This window comes from Zingiber officinale, chromosome 6B (assembly GCF_018446385.1).
Source record: "Zingiber officinale cultivar Zhangliang chromosome 6B, Zo_v1.1, whole genome shotgun sequence".
Taxonomy (NCBI): Eukaryota; Viridiplantae; Streptophyta; class Magnoliopsida; order Zingiberales; family Zingiberaceae; genus Zingiber; species Zingiber officinale.
In genome coordinates, this window is record NC_055996.1 from 10,178,314 (window position 1) to 10,193,868 (window position 15,555).

Sequence of the window (15,555 nt, forward strand, 5' to 3'; positions counted from 1 at the left end):
ACCGGATGCTAGGTCTTATGTACCAACAAGTCATGGTTGACTAGATGTTGGTTTAGGGGGCTTTGGGCTTGGTTTTGGGCAAAAACCAAGATCTGGATTGATCAGCCGATTGATCCAGCAGGTTTGGATTGATCCGTGGATTGATCCAGCAGGTTTGGATTGATCCGTGGATCGATCCAGCAGATCTGGATCGATCAGTGGATCGATCAGTGGATCGATCCAGAAGATCTGGATCGATCGGCCGATCGATCCAGTGAGTCCCCGCGAACAGAACCCCTCTGGATCGATCGGTGGATCGATCCAGAGGTCCCAATCGATCAGTGGATCGATTGGGACACTGCTGCTTCGCGCGATAAGCGCTGGATCGATCCGTGGATCGATCCAGAAGTTTTTCCAGAGCACAGAGGCGCTCTGGATCGATCCGTGGATCGATCCAAAGCCTCCCCAATCGATTGGGAGCAATCCAATCGATTGGGATTCGACCGTTGGCATCGTTTATAGCTGTTGGCGTGCGGTTCCTTCAGTAGAACTTTATCGATTCATTACAGATTCATCACAGCTCCTCCCCAGCACTCTCTAAGCTCCTCACCGCCAGTTCTTGAAGGTTCTTGGAGGTTCATCCAAGTCAAGAGGCGAGTTGCAACGAGAAGAAGAAGAAGCTAGGGTTTTTACTGCATCTCTTGTAAGCTTTTGCTTATTCTTTACTACCCTTTCTTCTACTTGTATTGAGAGTCTTGTAGGGCTTCTCCGCCTTCGGTAGTTACCGAAAAGGAGTGTTTATTAGTGGAGGTGTGTGTGTGTGCGTGGATCCTTGGACTAGTCACCTCTTGTGAGGTGGATACCAAGTAAAATCCTATTGTTAGCATTGTTGTAGTTTGTTTCTTTGTATTCCGCTGCGCATCACTTTGAAGAAACAAGCAACGAAGCACGACGAGCACACGCGAAGCTATTCACCCCCCTCTAGCTACTTTTCGGTCCTAACAAGTGGTATCAGAGCCAGGTTGCTCTTCACCGGAATCACCGCCGGAAGGGGCAAACATAACAAGCAAAGCTAGAGGGTGAAGAAGTTGGAGCAAATTCATCAAAGTCAAAGAATTCAAGAAGCTCAACTTCAAGATGCAATTCCAAGATGGACTTGGATTTGATACAAGGGTGGCTCCACCATACACATCCACAAGCTTCGATTCTTGGAGATCAAGAATTGAAAATTTCTTGATGATGGAGATAGAGCAATGGTTTGCTCTAATGGAAGGTTTTAAGGCTCCAAGGAATTCAAAGGGCAAAGTTCTCAAAAGGAGCAAATAGAGCCAAGAACAAATCCAAAGATGTGAGGCCAATGACAAAGTGACCAAGCTTTTGGTCAATCTATTGCCGAGCAACATCTTGGAGAAAATTGGAGAAGTTGAAGATGCCAAAGAGCTATGGAGCAAATTGGAAAAGGCTCATGAGATCCCCTCCACTGTACCTAACCAAGAAGAATCCAAAGAGGGTGACTCATTGGAGCAAGATCAAGAGGAGGACTCCGAAGTTGAGAGATGCTCAACTTCCGAAGAAGAGGAAATCCAAGAAGCTTCATTCTCAAGGGAGTGTAATCAAAAGAGCAAGGAAGGAGCATATTCCTTGTTTCATGTACAAGAGGATGAAGAAGAAGGTGAAGCCTCCACCTCTAGGATTGAGGGGGAGCAACTCTTGGTGACACCGGATCAAGAAGAAGGAGAATCCTCCACATCCGGGTCAAGAGAAGAAGAGGATGAAGAAGCTTCCACCTCCACAAGTCAAGATAAATCAATTGGAGGGAAATCGATTTCGGATCAAGAGGAAGCCTCTACATTCATATCAAATGGAGGAGCAAGTGTCACCCCTACACAAGAAGGTATAAATAGTTCAATTAATAATAAGAATCATATTATATGTTTTGAATGTAGGGAACATGGGCACTACAAAAGCAAGTGCCCTAAATTGGCCAAGAAGAAGGGCCAAGTGGCACCTAAGGGCAAGGAGAAGCCAAAGGAGACCATCCCCGGAACAAAGCAGAGCAAGGAGCACATTGTGTGCTTCTCTTGCAATCAAAAGGGGCATTACCGGAGTCAATGCCCTAAGGGGAAGAAGATGGTCAAGGCTCAAGGAGGAAGCTCAAGTCAAGGGGGAGCCTCTAAGGTAAAAAGGAAGGTAACTTTTATTGAGTCTACCCCTTTACATTATGGTAAAAAGCATGCTAGTTCTAACTTATATCATTTTAATGCTATTTACCATAAGAATAGAGAGCATGGTAAAATTAAGGAAAATAATGTAGCTTACCATGCTAAAACTACCACACCTAGGATTAAGAAGGTAGATAAAAATCTAGGCAATCACACTAAGGACCTTAGCTACAAGCCTAGAAATAAAAATGCTCATAAATTTAATGGAAAACCAAAAACTAAGGACTTAGTGATCGAAAATCAAGTATTGAGGTCAAGGCTTGATAAAATGGAAAAGACCCTAAAAAGGATGGAAAATATCCTTAAAGGACAAAATGAGCATAGCCTAGGTCTAGGAGCACAAAGGTCATCTAATGGCCATAGGGGTTTGGGATACAAACCAAAGGCTAAGAAGGATGTAATCTCTTACCATAGGGTTCCATATAGTTATAGAACCAACCCTAGGTCTAGTGGTCAAGCCAAAAATACAAGGGAAGTTATCCCTAAGAGTATTTTTACAACAAATGTGACTAAGACTTCTAAGAAGTCTAAGAAAGTCACAAAGAAGGTTACGAGGGAAGCAATCCCTAGAGTTGACCTAGAAAAAGTGACCAAGACTTCTAAGAAACCACACAAGGTCACTAGGAAGGTATCTAGGGAAGTTATCCCTAGTGAATACCTAGAGCATCCAAGGAGCACAAATAGGTTTTGGGTTCCTAGGAGCATTTTCTCTATCCCATAGATGGGTTAGAGAGTGTCAACTCTGAGAAGAAGGGTAGTTAACCCAACTTTGAAGAAATTGACACTCAAGGAGCATTTTCAAGGTTTTTGTTAACCTTTGAAAATGAAATAGATTTATTGTTACTCTTGGAAAGAGTAAAATGTGCTATAAAAGAAGAAATTTAAGATGACTTTAAATGGCACAAGAAATCAAGTGTTAAGAAATACCAAATTGGGACTTTGGTATTGTCTTAGGAATTTAAGGCAAATCTAAGTCTTAATTTAAAGTGATTACTCTTATGGGAAAATGAAATATGCCAACATTTGAGGAATGTTTTAAATTTTTAATTGGCATAATTAATTCAAGAGATTAAAGAAATGTCAAGTTGGGTTTTGGCATTTTCCTAAGGAAATTGGGCAATCTAGGGTTTATGCTTTAGGATTAGCTAAGGGTTAAGGATATTTAGATAGATAATCTAGGTATATTTTAATTATGCAAAATCTTGCCATGTTTGGTTGCCCATTATATGCCATGACATCATGTTTTAGTTGTGCATTCATGACTTATTATGAAAAACTCAAAAATACCATGTCATGACATACATACATCATGTAGTTATAGGAAATTTTCTTCTGAAAATTATTTATTTTTGATGTATGCCATAACATTATCATGCATTATGTTATTTCCTTAAAATTAAGGACAAATGGCAGTTATCATCAAGTGGCATACCAAATGACATCCTAGGTGGATGGTCAATATCCACAAGATGACTAGATAAATATGCATGAACCCTAGGTTAGAGCAAAACGAAAATTAACATCTCACAAAGACCTATAAGATGACTTGTATGTGTTTTATGCACAATAGATACAAGTGAGATGTTAGGAAGACGAACAAAACTCAACATGCTGAGTTAGTGCATTTCCTTGAGTTTTAAGTTCATCAAAACACATAGTTATGTGTTTTCCCATCATTGGGAAAGCTAATGTACAAGTCATGTGCATTAAGCCCAAGGAACATGGTGGGATATTGGTTTTGAAAATATTTTTAAAATTCTTTTGGAAAACCTTGGTGACGGCTATCTTTTGATAGTAATCACCATTGAATAGTTAGACACAATCTTGAAGAAAACACTAAAGTTTTTGCAAGTTTTCAAGTTTGTGTCAATCTTTGAAAATATGAAGTATTTTCATAGAAAACTATTTTTCCTTGATAGTATATGCCCTAAATAATGCCTACACGAAATTTCATGATTTTTGTAGAATTTTCTAAGGGTTTCTGAAGTTGGCTGATTTTGAAATTCAGCTACTATCAGAGCTCCGATCGATCCATGGATCGATTGGAGTGCCTGAATCGATCCGTGGATCGATTCAGAAGGCAAGTCTCCCGCGAGCAGAAGCTCGCTGGATCGATCAGTGGATCGATTCAGAAAGGTTCAATCGATTGGAACCCAACTCCAATCGATCCAAGTTGCTGATTTTGGCTGGGAAAGCCTGATTTCAGCATCTTTAAACCTAATTTAGTCTAGATAACCTTTCCAAACCCCTAAAAATACATGTGTATACATAAAAAGGGTGTTTTCATGTGAAAACAAGGATGGATTGGTTAAGGAAGGCTAAGTTGAAGTTTAGGTTGAGGTTTGTTTCAGATTTTGAATATTTGAACCTCAAAACTTCTACAATAGGGTTTCCTAAAGTTTTAGGGAATCCAGGTCATTGTTGGTGCAATGACAGAAGTTACCACCATGTATTTATGGGGAGGGACTCTTTAAAGACATAAAAATTATTTTTCATTAACCTTGAAAGGTGGTTAATCTTCCGTTAAGAACATGCTCAAGGTTGAGCGTTTGAACTTTAATGGGGAGTGGATATCTTCATTGTTCAAGTGGTTTCAAGTGGATAATGCTCAAGGATGGGCATTTGCCTACATTGGGGGAGAATGTAGGGTTAAGGTTAATGAAGGGTATGGGACCTTCATTATCGTGCTGATCACAACGAGTGAAGTTGTGAACGACGATGAGCAACTCTTCAGGGGGAGAGTTTTCAACAAGTGAATCTGTTGATGTGTGCCCAAAAATGGGACATGGTTTGATGTGTGCCAATAGGGGGAGAATGAAAGGGAGTAAGTTAGGCTTTTATCACCTAGAGGGAGTTTGCCCTCTTAGGGGGAGAATGAAGGGCTTAACTTATGTATTCATTACCTAGTGGCATGAAGAAGGTTTAGGCTATGGGATTAGCCTAACTTACATGTGATATTGTAAGTGATAGTGTTGGTATTGTCAAACATCAAAAAGGGGGAGATTGTTGATGCAACATTCCTCAGGTCAAGGTTGACCTGGTTGACCAAGCTTGAGTCTTGGTTTGGATTTCGATGTTTGACAATGTAAGGTTGATTGAAGAAGAGTCAAGTAGGTCAAGGATGACCGGATACTTGACTGGGAAGTCCTAGTGAGTGAAGCTAGGCAGGAGGAAAATCCTGGTGAGTGAAGCCAGGTGAAAGACCTAGTGAGTGAAGCTAGGCAATTGGGAAGTCCTAGTGAGTGAAGCTAGGTAGGAGAAAAATCCTGGTGAGTGAAGCCAGGTGAAAGACCTAGTGAGTGAAGCTAGGCAATTGGGAAAGTCCTGGTGAGTGAAGCCAGGCAAGAGAAATCCAGATGTGTCAAGGTTGACCAGACATCTGGTGAGAGTCCAAGTAGGTCAAAGGGATTGACCGGATACTTGGCACGAGGAAGAAAAAGTCCAAGTAGGTCTTAGGGAGTGACCGGATACTTGGCAAGAAGAGAAAAGTCCAAGTGGGTCAAAGAGATTGACCAGACACTTGGTGAGAGAGTCCTAGCTGGTCAAGGGTGACCGGATGCTAGGTCTTATGTACCAACAAGTCATGGTTGACTAGATGTTGATTTAGGGGGCTTTGGGCTTGGTTTTGGGCAAAAACCAAGATCTGGATTGATCAGCCGATTGATCCAGCAGGTTTGGATTGATCCGTGGATTGATCCAGCAGGTTTGGATTGATCCGTGGATCGATCCAGCAGATCTGGATTGATCAGTGGATCGATCCAGAAGATCTGGATCGATCGGCCGATCGATCCGGTGAGTCCCCGCGAACAGAACCCCTCTGGATCGATCGGTGGATCGATCCAGAGGTCCCAATCGATCAGTGGATCGATTAGGACGCTGCTGCTTCACGCGATAAGCGCTGGATCGATCCGTGGATCGATCCGGAAGTTTTTCCATAGCACAGAGGCGCTCTGGATCGATCCGTGGATCGATCCAAAGCCTCCCCAATCGATTGGGAGCAATCCAATCGATTGGGATTCGACCGTTGGCGTCATTTATAGCTGTTGGCGTGCAGTTCCTTCAGTAGAACTTTATCGATTCATTACAGATTCATCATAGCTCCTCCCCAGCACTCTCTAAGCTCCTCACCGCCAGTTCTTGAAGGTTCTTGGAGGTTCATCCAAGTCAAGAGGCGAGTTGCAACGAGAAGAAGAAGAAGCTAGGGTTTTTACTGCATCTCTTGTAAGCTTTTGCTTATTCTTTACTACCCTTTCTTCTACTTGTATTGAGAGTCTTGTAGGGCTTTACCGAAAAGGAGTGTTTATTAGTGGAGGTGTGTGTGTGTGCGTGGATCCTTGGACTAGTCACCTCTTGTGAGGTGGATACCAAGTAAAATCCTATTGTTAGCATTGTTGTAGTTTGTTTCTTTGTATTCCGCTGCGCATCACTTTGAAGAAACAAGTAACGAAGCACGACGAGCACACGCGAAGCTATTCACCCCCCATCTAGCTACTTTTCGGTCCTAACAAGTACCGACCAAGCGACAAGCGAGACCAGTACCGATTGAGCAAAGAGTGAGACGAGTGCTGACGAAGCGACAGAAATAGACACTGAAATGAGTGGTGAAGAGAGTGCCGAGTTGAGCGGCGAACGAAATGCTGTGTTGAGTGGCACACAAAGTGTTGCATAGAGTGATGAATGGAGTGTCAAGCTGAGCGGCGAACGAAGTACAGTGCTAAGCGACGAACGGAGTGCTGAGCTGAGTGACGAACGGAGTGCTAAGCTGAGCTGATAACAGAGTGTCACGCTGAATGACAAATAAAGTGTCGTGCTGAGTGACGAACAGAGTGTTGAGCGGCGAACAGGAGCAGAGCCCATGGAGATCGAAGACGAATGGGAGCGAAGCCCGTGGAGATCGAAGACGAACGGGAGCGGAGCCCTGTGAGATCAAAGGCGAACAGGAGCGAAGCCTATGAGCCGAGCGGGAGTGAATCCCGAGAGATCAAAGGGCACGAAACTCATGTGATACTCTGATTTGAGACCAGTGGTGATACTCCAGTTTGAGACAAGTAACGATACTCTAGTTCGAGACCAGTGGAGATAGCTCAACCCTAAATGGGAGAGGTGGAGCCTTGAAGTCAATGGAAGCAGAGCCCATAGCAATATAAGGGAGCAGAGCGCTTACCATGCCTGATCGTGGAGTCGTGCTGACTGGCTGAGGATCTGATTTGATCCCTCAACTCCCGAATGCCTGTAGAGTCGGGGAGAGAAATAGTGTCGATCCCTTGACTCCCAAATATCTATAGAGTAAGAGAGAGAATAGTCTAAGCTATAACCGTCAAAGGGAGTGAAGCCCATAGCAATATGCGAGAGCAGAACCCGTGCCCATGGGTGAAGGGTGTAGAGCCTATAGCCATAAGAGGGTGTAAAGCCTCATGGGTGGAGGGTGCAGAGCTTGTAGCCGTAAGAAGGTGCAGAGCCCCATGATGAAGGGTGTAGAGCCTGTAATATACTGTACCGGGGAGCTGAGCCTTTAGTCCTTAATTAGAGAGGGAGGCCCTTAGTCGGTGATCGGAGAGCTGGGCCCCTAGATCTTGATCAGGGAGTTGTACTGCTCGTCTCTGATCGGGGTATTGTGTCTCTAGTGTCTGATCAGGGAGTTGTGCCCTTAGTCTCTGATTGGGGAGTTGTGCCCCTAATCTCTTATCAGAGAGTTGTCCCCCTAGTCTTTTATCGAAGATCTAGGGTCCTAGTCTCTGATCATGGAGTTAGACCCATAGTTTGTAAAATCGCGATCCGGATCGTATAATCGTACGATCCTACGATCCAGAAACCCAAAATCGATCCAGGATCGTGCAGAATCATTTTTTGCAGTAGGATCGCAGTAGGATCGGTAGGATCGGAGCAGAATCGGTAGAATCGGAGCAGGATCGGAGCAGAATCGAAGCAGGATCGGTGGAAGCTTTGAGAGGTCATAACTTTTGACTCGGATTGAACCACGAGGCCTATAATATATCAAATTAAAGCTCGTTCAGAGATCTTTAATAAATTTCAAAATTTATCCTTAACTATTATCTTTTTTTCATCTTATTAGAGTTTTAAATTATTTAAATATATATTTAATTATTTTTGTGTTAGTTTTTTATCAATAATATTCTGTCATTTATTTTTCTCAAAATAATAAGTTTTTGGATGTCTATTGTCTAGTATTGTGTGGCATCAACCAGTCTTTAGAAGATTATTTCTGGCATTCATATTTGAATCAAAGGATTCAATAGCTTCTGTTATATACGTTAGATGCTTTGTTGACATTTAAATTGAATTATCTTATAAATCAAGGAAATATTTTTGACATTGTATGTGTTATTATTATTGTGTTAATAGATATTTTATATTCTTTCATTTTATGATATGAAAATATAAATATTATTACTATGCGAGAATGATAGTTGAATTACAAGTTAATTTAAATTTGTACATGTAGTAATGTAATTTGATGTGTTGAGTGTAAATAATTGCATATATATACAAAATTATTTATTTATTTATATGTAAATGAGTTTTTTAGGTATTTTTTCTAATTATTAATCATGTATGATAAAATTTTAAGGGTTTTTGGTAGGATCGTACGATTCTACGATCCGATCCTGATCGATCCGATCCTGACCCTAAATCGATCCTGCGTAGGATCGCGATTCTACAAACTATGGTTAGACCTGCACTGTCTGATTGAGGAGTTATAGTGGATCCTACGGCTGGAAGGAAAGATATAATAGAAAAACTGATCTGCTGACCGGTTGAGGGTCTGACTTGGTTCCTCGACTCCCAAATACATGTAGAGTGAGGAGAGAATATATGTGTTTATCGAAATCTATCGGGATCATGATGATGGCACAGTTTTTCAACATCGTCCATCTTCATGTGCCAGATCAAGCGAACTTCCCACAAACGATGTCAAATATGTTCCTGTCTGGAAGTTGGAGATAGCGCATTGGGTAAGTGGTTACGACATTGACCAATCGAAGACCTCCGAATTGAATCGAAGACTATGGGCTGGGGCGCTAAGCTCCCTACACACACTCAAACGAGCCAATAGAATGTTAGCGCCAAATACTAGGGAAGAGGTTCCTGAAGAAGGCTCTCCGACGCTCAAGTTAGTGTATTGCCTGAGCGGGAAGTAGAACAGTAGATGAGTAGTATAGAGTGTGCGAGCGTAATGAGTACTTTTTGCATGCTTTGTCATCAGAGAGGACCTCTTTATATATCACTTCTGTAACATCCGTAATTATGATATGACAGAGAATGTCAAGTGTCAGAAGTTGTCTAGTAAAGAAAATGCATGAGCCGAGAAGTGCGTCGTTGATGGTTTGGAGTCGCGGAGACAAAGTGCATCGTCGAGGTTTGGAGTCACGGAGGCGGAGTGTGTTGCTGAGGTTTGGAGTCATGAAGTCAGAGAGTGATGCATCAGATATTGAGAGAGAAAAGAGCAATTGTACGTTTTAAATCCAAACAAGAATAATATGATAATTTTACTAGGGTTAAAGAGTTGAAATAAATAAATTAATTTGATCAGTTATTAAGAATAAATTTATACTAATATGAAGACTGAATGTAAAGTTTAACTTTTGATGGGAGATTTAAACACAATTTCCTCAAACTTTTTTCTTGATAAATATAAAAAGAAGACGAGATTTTTTTCGTTATTTTATTTTTTTATTAGTAATTTTACGAATAAATTTCTATGAAGTAATTCTAAACTGGTGTTGTTTTTATAAAGTAACTTTAAGATGATGATGCTTTGTATAAAACTATTCTAAGGTAAAATATAAAAAATATTTTGAAAATTAAATTATGGATAGAACGTTCTTGTGATAAATTTTAAAAGAGAATGGATGAATAAAAAGAGAAGCCTTTAGATTTCTTTATCAAATCTAAAATAGAAAATATATAAAATTCTTGTATATCAAATTTGGATCTGGCACCGATTTATTTTGAAGGTAGTTTTTATATCCTATCAGTTCAGATTTCTTGGACGGTCTACCCTGTTCCCTTCTTGATCTCATTCAAAACGACACACTAAATCAGTCGTCAAGGACATCTCAGAGCTTGGAGCCTTGCATCGTCGAGTAGGAGTCGACGGCATGCTGTTCAAAGCTTCGGAGGATGGAAATCAAGATAGTTACTTTGTATTCAGACATCGCCGGAGCTTAGGTCATCATGGGATGTCCTCGACGATTGATTTGGTATATCATTTTGGATGGGACCCAGAGGAGATCAAGCTAATCGGTATATGATATGGGACGTCGGATATAAAATTCGACTTATTATCATTCTTATACACGTGACAAAAGACAATTCGCTCGTCTCAATGTCCCGTCAATTCATTTTTAGACTAACATGGAGGAAGTAAATCATGGATGACAACTAATCATTAGTACAGGTGACAAGACATGAGAGGAAATATATTTGAACACGTTAAATTTTGATCCCAATACCTCGTATAATATGTTTTAACCAATGGAATGTCCCGAGAGGACATTATTATCATTTTATACATGATGACAAAAGGTGAATACGTTCATTCCCAGCGCTTCCGCCAACCAGTCCCAGGACTAACACGGAGGAGGTAAATCACGGACGGCTACTAGCTTTTGGAATAATGACTAACACATAAGGAAGACATTTATCTCGACTTTGTCGAAATTCGAACTCTAGATCTCATGATGACAACACCTCATGCACTAATCACTAGACTCATCCAAGGGGACTTATCATTTTTATAAACGTTCAAAGATAAGGGTAAATATGTAATTTAATTCTTAAGAAGGTTAAATATGTAAAATTGCACCAGATCGTCGCGTCCATTTAAGAACCCTAGTTCATTCTATATAAATCCTCGATCCTCCTGTAGCTTGCTTTGCTGCTCGACGGTTCGACGCTACGACTGTGTATGCCTATGTATTCCTCGTTCTTGATCCTTCCTTTTATTACAAGCTATTTGTTGTTATTGATTCTTCTGTCTCTGGTTGGGATTAGAGGCAAGGTTTCGATCTTACCTCGGGATGGCTTCGCTCGGTGAGCTCGCCTGCACCTACGCCGCTCTCGTCCTGCACGATGATGGAATTTCGATCACAGTTAGTTGCATTCTAGAAATCTACCATTTTCTTTCAGAAAGTTACTTTTCTTTTGATGCTCTGTGGCTCTGTGCAATCTGATTGATTCCTTTGTTTGTTTGTTTACGATCAGTCGGAGAAGATTTCAACCCTGGTGAAGGCTGCCAATTTGACCATCGACTCCTTCTGGGCGTCTCTCTTTGCCAAGCTACTCGAGAAGAGGAGCGTGGACGATCTCATCTTGAGTTTGGGATCGGGTACCCTTTTGTTGCCTCCCTTACCCTTTTCGTTAAATACGCCAATTTTCTAAAAACGAGTTCTAGTTTCGTAAGCTCATTTCCCCCCTAATTTTGGATTATATTCCAGGCGGAGGTGCTGCATCGCTTGCGATCTCTGCCGCCCCTGCTGCGGCCGGTGGTGCTGCACCCGCCGCCGCCCCTGCAGCTGAGGAGAAAAAGGTGTGAACTTTGCTCTTCTCTGAGTACACAGTAGACATTCAAATCAAGATCACCTAGACTTTGAATTCTAGTTACCATGTTCATTGTTTTATTGATTTGCAGGAGGAACCCAAGGAAGAGAGCGACGAGGACATGGGTTTCAGTTTGTTCGATTAGAGATAGAGCGTAGATAGATCAATCATGAGTCTTTTACAGGTTATTTGCTATCGATTTTGAAACTTTATTGTTCAATATTGACATTTTCCTTTCATCCATTAATGAGATTGATTTGATTTTGTCATCGATGTTTAACATTTATAGCTGTTGCTCATTGCTTCTCTTGACCTGTTTGATGTGAAATATGTGCCACATATAGCTTAGTTTGATTCATGAAAGCTATGTTTTACTAATATTTTGTCTTCAGCATTTCTTACTGAAGTGTGTTCCTTGAAATGAGATCTATCCACAAATTGAATTAGTTCTCCATTTTTTTTTTATTTGGTAGCAATCCATTTAGATTTGATGTGAATAAGCTGTCCTCTTTCATTGTTCATCAACTATCCTCGTTCCATTTTATCCATGGGAAAGCTGTGTAATCATGGTCAATTTATTTTTATGAATCAAACACAAGCATTTTCCTTGAAACGATAATAGATGCAGCAAAATGTCACCTCATGTAGAAGATGTGTGTGAGTATTTGGATAGTGAACAATTAAGGATCTACAGCAAAATTTCACCTTAAGCAGATGAAGAACATACCATTTCATGGCGACGCTGCACGTAGTGGCGCAAGATGGCGAACCTTGCAATCTCGAACGCAAAGTACCCAGCGCTGAAAAGCACGCACTGTGAAGAACCCTAGGACCAATCTCTCGTGCCAGCCCTCCCCATCCTTCCTCCGCCACAATCTGCTTCAATGTATCGGCGTCGTTCTTCCTGGCCACCCCATGCGCCTGTGCCATCAAGTCTTGACCACGTCCAGAGGCGTAGTAAGCGACGCCGAGATCGCCCCGCACAGCACGCTCTGCGCCGGCTCAAGAAACTCCTTCCCTGTTCGATTCAGCACCAAGCCCTACATATACTCGAACGAGGAGTAGCTGAGTATTCCGGCTGGTAGATTCCTCAGCTGAGTGGCGGAGTAGCCAGCGTAGAGCCCTAAGATGCCGTCTTGCTCGAGGATCCGGAGGACTTCCCATGATCGGCCGACAGTGCCGGCCTGCATCCTCTGGGTGATGAGCTCTTTGGGGATCATGATGGCGGACGAGACGATGTTTCTCATGGCGCCGACGGTCGACGGGATGAGAAGGGGAGGGAAAGCCGGGATCTTTGGAGAGGAGGGACTGACGAGCTCGCACGCATCGAAGTAAACTGCGGAGGAGGCGGATCCAACGAGGACGGCAGAGACGCCGTGGTAGAAGCCAAGGATGCCGTGGGAGCGGAAGGTCTGGATGGCGGCATCAAGGGCGCCGGAGTAGATCTGGGCGGCGCCATTGGTCTGCAGCTTGGTCTTGATGGCGTCGATGGGGAGCAGGCAGACATAGGTGAACGCTCCGGCGGCTCCGCCGGCCAATGCCCCCATGATGGCACGTTCGAGGTCGGAGTGCGACTTGAGGAGGGAGCGGTAGCGGGAGGGGGATTGGGAGATGGAGAGGAACAGGGAGACGAAGGTGTGGGGCCTCTTTCCATGTTGATAGGAAGTAACATGCTAAGACATAAAATAATAAAATACGAATAAAATATGAACGGAGAATGTATCTTGGTCAGGGTGTCTTTGGATGGGACATTGTTCGAGTTATCGGGACCCGGAAGAGTAGACGGATGCGCCAGATAAGGAGCTGGATTTGACGACGCGGAGCCAGGCGCGATGACACGAAATCGGATGCGACCTCGGCACGTAGGCCAGATAAGACATCGACACACAGGTCGGGATAAAATATCGACACACGGGCCGAGATAAAAATATAGGCACACAGGCCGAGATACAAAACGACACGAAGGCCGGAACCTAAAACATCACACAGGTCAAATGGTAGTAACGGCACGAGGTCTAGACACGACAAATCAGATCAGAACACAATAGCAATGAGGGCTCAGAGGCCCGATCCACAGCAAAGGCTCAAAGCACTAAGGGAGTGCACATCTATGAAAACTAGAAGGCCCAACCGACGTCGAAAGTGTACGACTTTGACAGATTCGTACCGGCAGCGGAGGTTCAGCAGCAAATCGTTGATGGAGGTCACTAGCCAGGACGGCTCAACGTGGAAAATATCTGCCGATCGGAGCAAGGGTGCTGGCCGGAAGAGGAGGGTGTGACAGGACGAGGTAGTAATCGCCGAAAGATATGGTGGCGGTTGGTCGCCTCCTTGATTGCAGCAACGTGGAGAAAACAGGAGGCGGCGACTGGAGGTTGCTGACTGCGAGAGAAAAGGAAAAGCATAGGTGACGTCGGAAGGTGTGCTGCATGAGGAGGGCGGTGCCCAGTCCGTCCGATGGCGGCGTCATGAGGAGGAGAAGGAAGGGAGTGGCGGCGATGTTGTCGGCACAGAGAGGGAGAAAGAACTGCCGGCGAGGGGCTGTTTGTTGGAGTTGCCATCGAGAGGAAGTGGAGGAGGTGGCGTGAGAAGGAGCCGACGACGGTGGTGTTCTCGACGGGGGTCGCGCCGGTGAGGAGAAGGGAGGAGGTGGCGATCGACGGTGAGAGGCGCTCGGAGACGGCGAGGGCGGTCCAATGGAGGCGGCGGCGGCGAAGCAAAGCACGAAGCAAGAAAGTCCTCCCCTAATCTTGAGATGCGGTCTGGTTACGGAAGAAAGGGAGGGAGAGAGGAGAAGAGGTGGCGGCCGGAGGAAGAAAAGGAGGGGAGCGGCCGACATCGGCGTCGGCTAGGAGCGTGAGAGGGAGGAATCCGGTCCCCTTCCCTAGTGGCGGACCCAAACGAAGAAGAAGCCCCCCTCTCTTAAGCTCTAAATAGTGTAATGGTAAAATTATCCTTCCTCCTCTCCCTAATTCCTTCTTTGCCCTCCTCTCCCTAATTCCTCCTTTGCCCTTAAGTTATATCCACATCATAGAGAAAGGAAGAATGGGAGATGTTGCTGCAGGAACTGAAATTGATGAAGAAGAGAGCGTTGAGGTTGTAGAAGGACGAGAGGAAATCTTGAGATAGAGAAGAAGGATTGGACGCCGCCGCCTCCATTTCGACGAGATGGAGATCGAAGCGGCCAGACGAGAGTCTTATGAGATTGCGATCGAGAACAAAAGGCCTTGTTTGTGACTTCAAAAGATTGATCGGGGCGGATTGCAAAAAGTTGGTCAAGATAGGGCTTGGGCGTAGATGGATTATAAAGGGATGAACTCCATAAATAATGATTGGTTGATTTAGATAGATTTCACCTGTTAAATAGATGAAGTTCATCCAAATCAATCAATTAATATAGTGGTCCATTTTTTAAATCACATTTTATGATCCAGAGGATCCTCTCGTTGCATAGGCCTCATCTTCTGCAGGCTCTAAATTTTTTTAAATATTTTTTTTAGTAAAGGCTTAAAAAATAAGTTGAAAAAAATTCTCAAACCCTCACCATCGCTTTAAGTTTTGGTTAGGGCCCGGCTTGAGTTACATTTTGGTACCAAAATTGCATAGCAGTCCTCGACTCCAACTCTCCAAGTTTGACTTGTCATCTTCATCGCACGTCTTCGCCTTGCACGCTGCCTCGTTCGTTGTTGTTGTTGACCGTTGTGTAACTTAGGCCCGTGTTTTTTTAATGAGGTTTTAGGTTGATTTCGGCCTTTAGATATTGAAATTCCAAATCTATTTTGTGAGGTGAGAA

At 43.3% G+C, this 15,555-nt stretch overlaps 1 protein-coding gene and 1 pseudogene across 2 annotated transcripts; one reads left to right on the top strand and one right to left on the bottom strand.

Moving 5' to 3' along the window:
* Nucleotides 1–11,078: 11,078 nt before the first annotated feature.
* On the top strand, nt 11,079–12,113 carry LOC121989932 (60S acidic ribosomal protein P1-like). 2 transcript variants are annotated; one of them, XM_042544233.1, is made up of 5 exons: nt 11,079–11,128; nt 11,217–11,314; nt 11,427–11,550; nt 11,660–11,751; nt 11,854–12,112. In XM_042544233.1, the coding sequence occupies exons 2-5, from the start codon at nt 11,243–11,245 to the stop codon at nt 11,905–11,907; spliced, it is 342 nt and encodes a 113-aa protein (XP_042400167.1). In that variant the 5' UTR covers nt 11,079–11,128; nt 11,217–11,242; the 3' UTR covers nt 11,908–12,112. The 2 variants fall into 2 exon arrangements, with proteins under 2 accessions (XP_042400167.1, XP_042400168.1); XM_042544234.1 differs by having other exon boundaries at nt 11,098–11,138; nt 11,219–11,314; nt 11,854–12,113.
* A 355-nt stretch (nt 12,114–12,468) lies between these two features.
* On the bottom strand, nt 12,469–13,642 carry LOC121990749 (annotated as a pseudogene).
* Nucleotides 13,643–15,555: the final 1,913 nt, after the last annotated feature.

What these genes read in the sequence shown, in the direction of transcription:
- LOC121989932 (XM_042544233.1), top strand. Translation starts at nt 11,243, where the DNA reads ATGGCTTCGCTCGGTGAGCTCGCCTGCACCTACGCCGCTCTCGTCCTG. An exon ending in ATGATGGAATTTCGATCACA is followed by an intron (nt 11,315 to 11,426) that starts GTTAGTTGCATT and finishes GTTTACGATCAG; the next exon opens with TCGGAGAAGATTTCAACCCT. An exon ending in CATCTTGAGTTTGGGATCGG is followed by an intron (nt 11,551 to 11,659) that starts GTACCCTTTTGT and finishes ATTATATTCCAG; the next exon opens with GCGGAGGTGCTGCATCGCTT.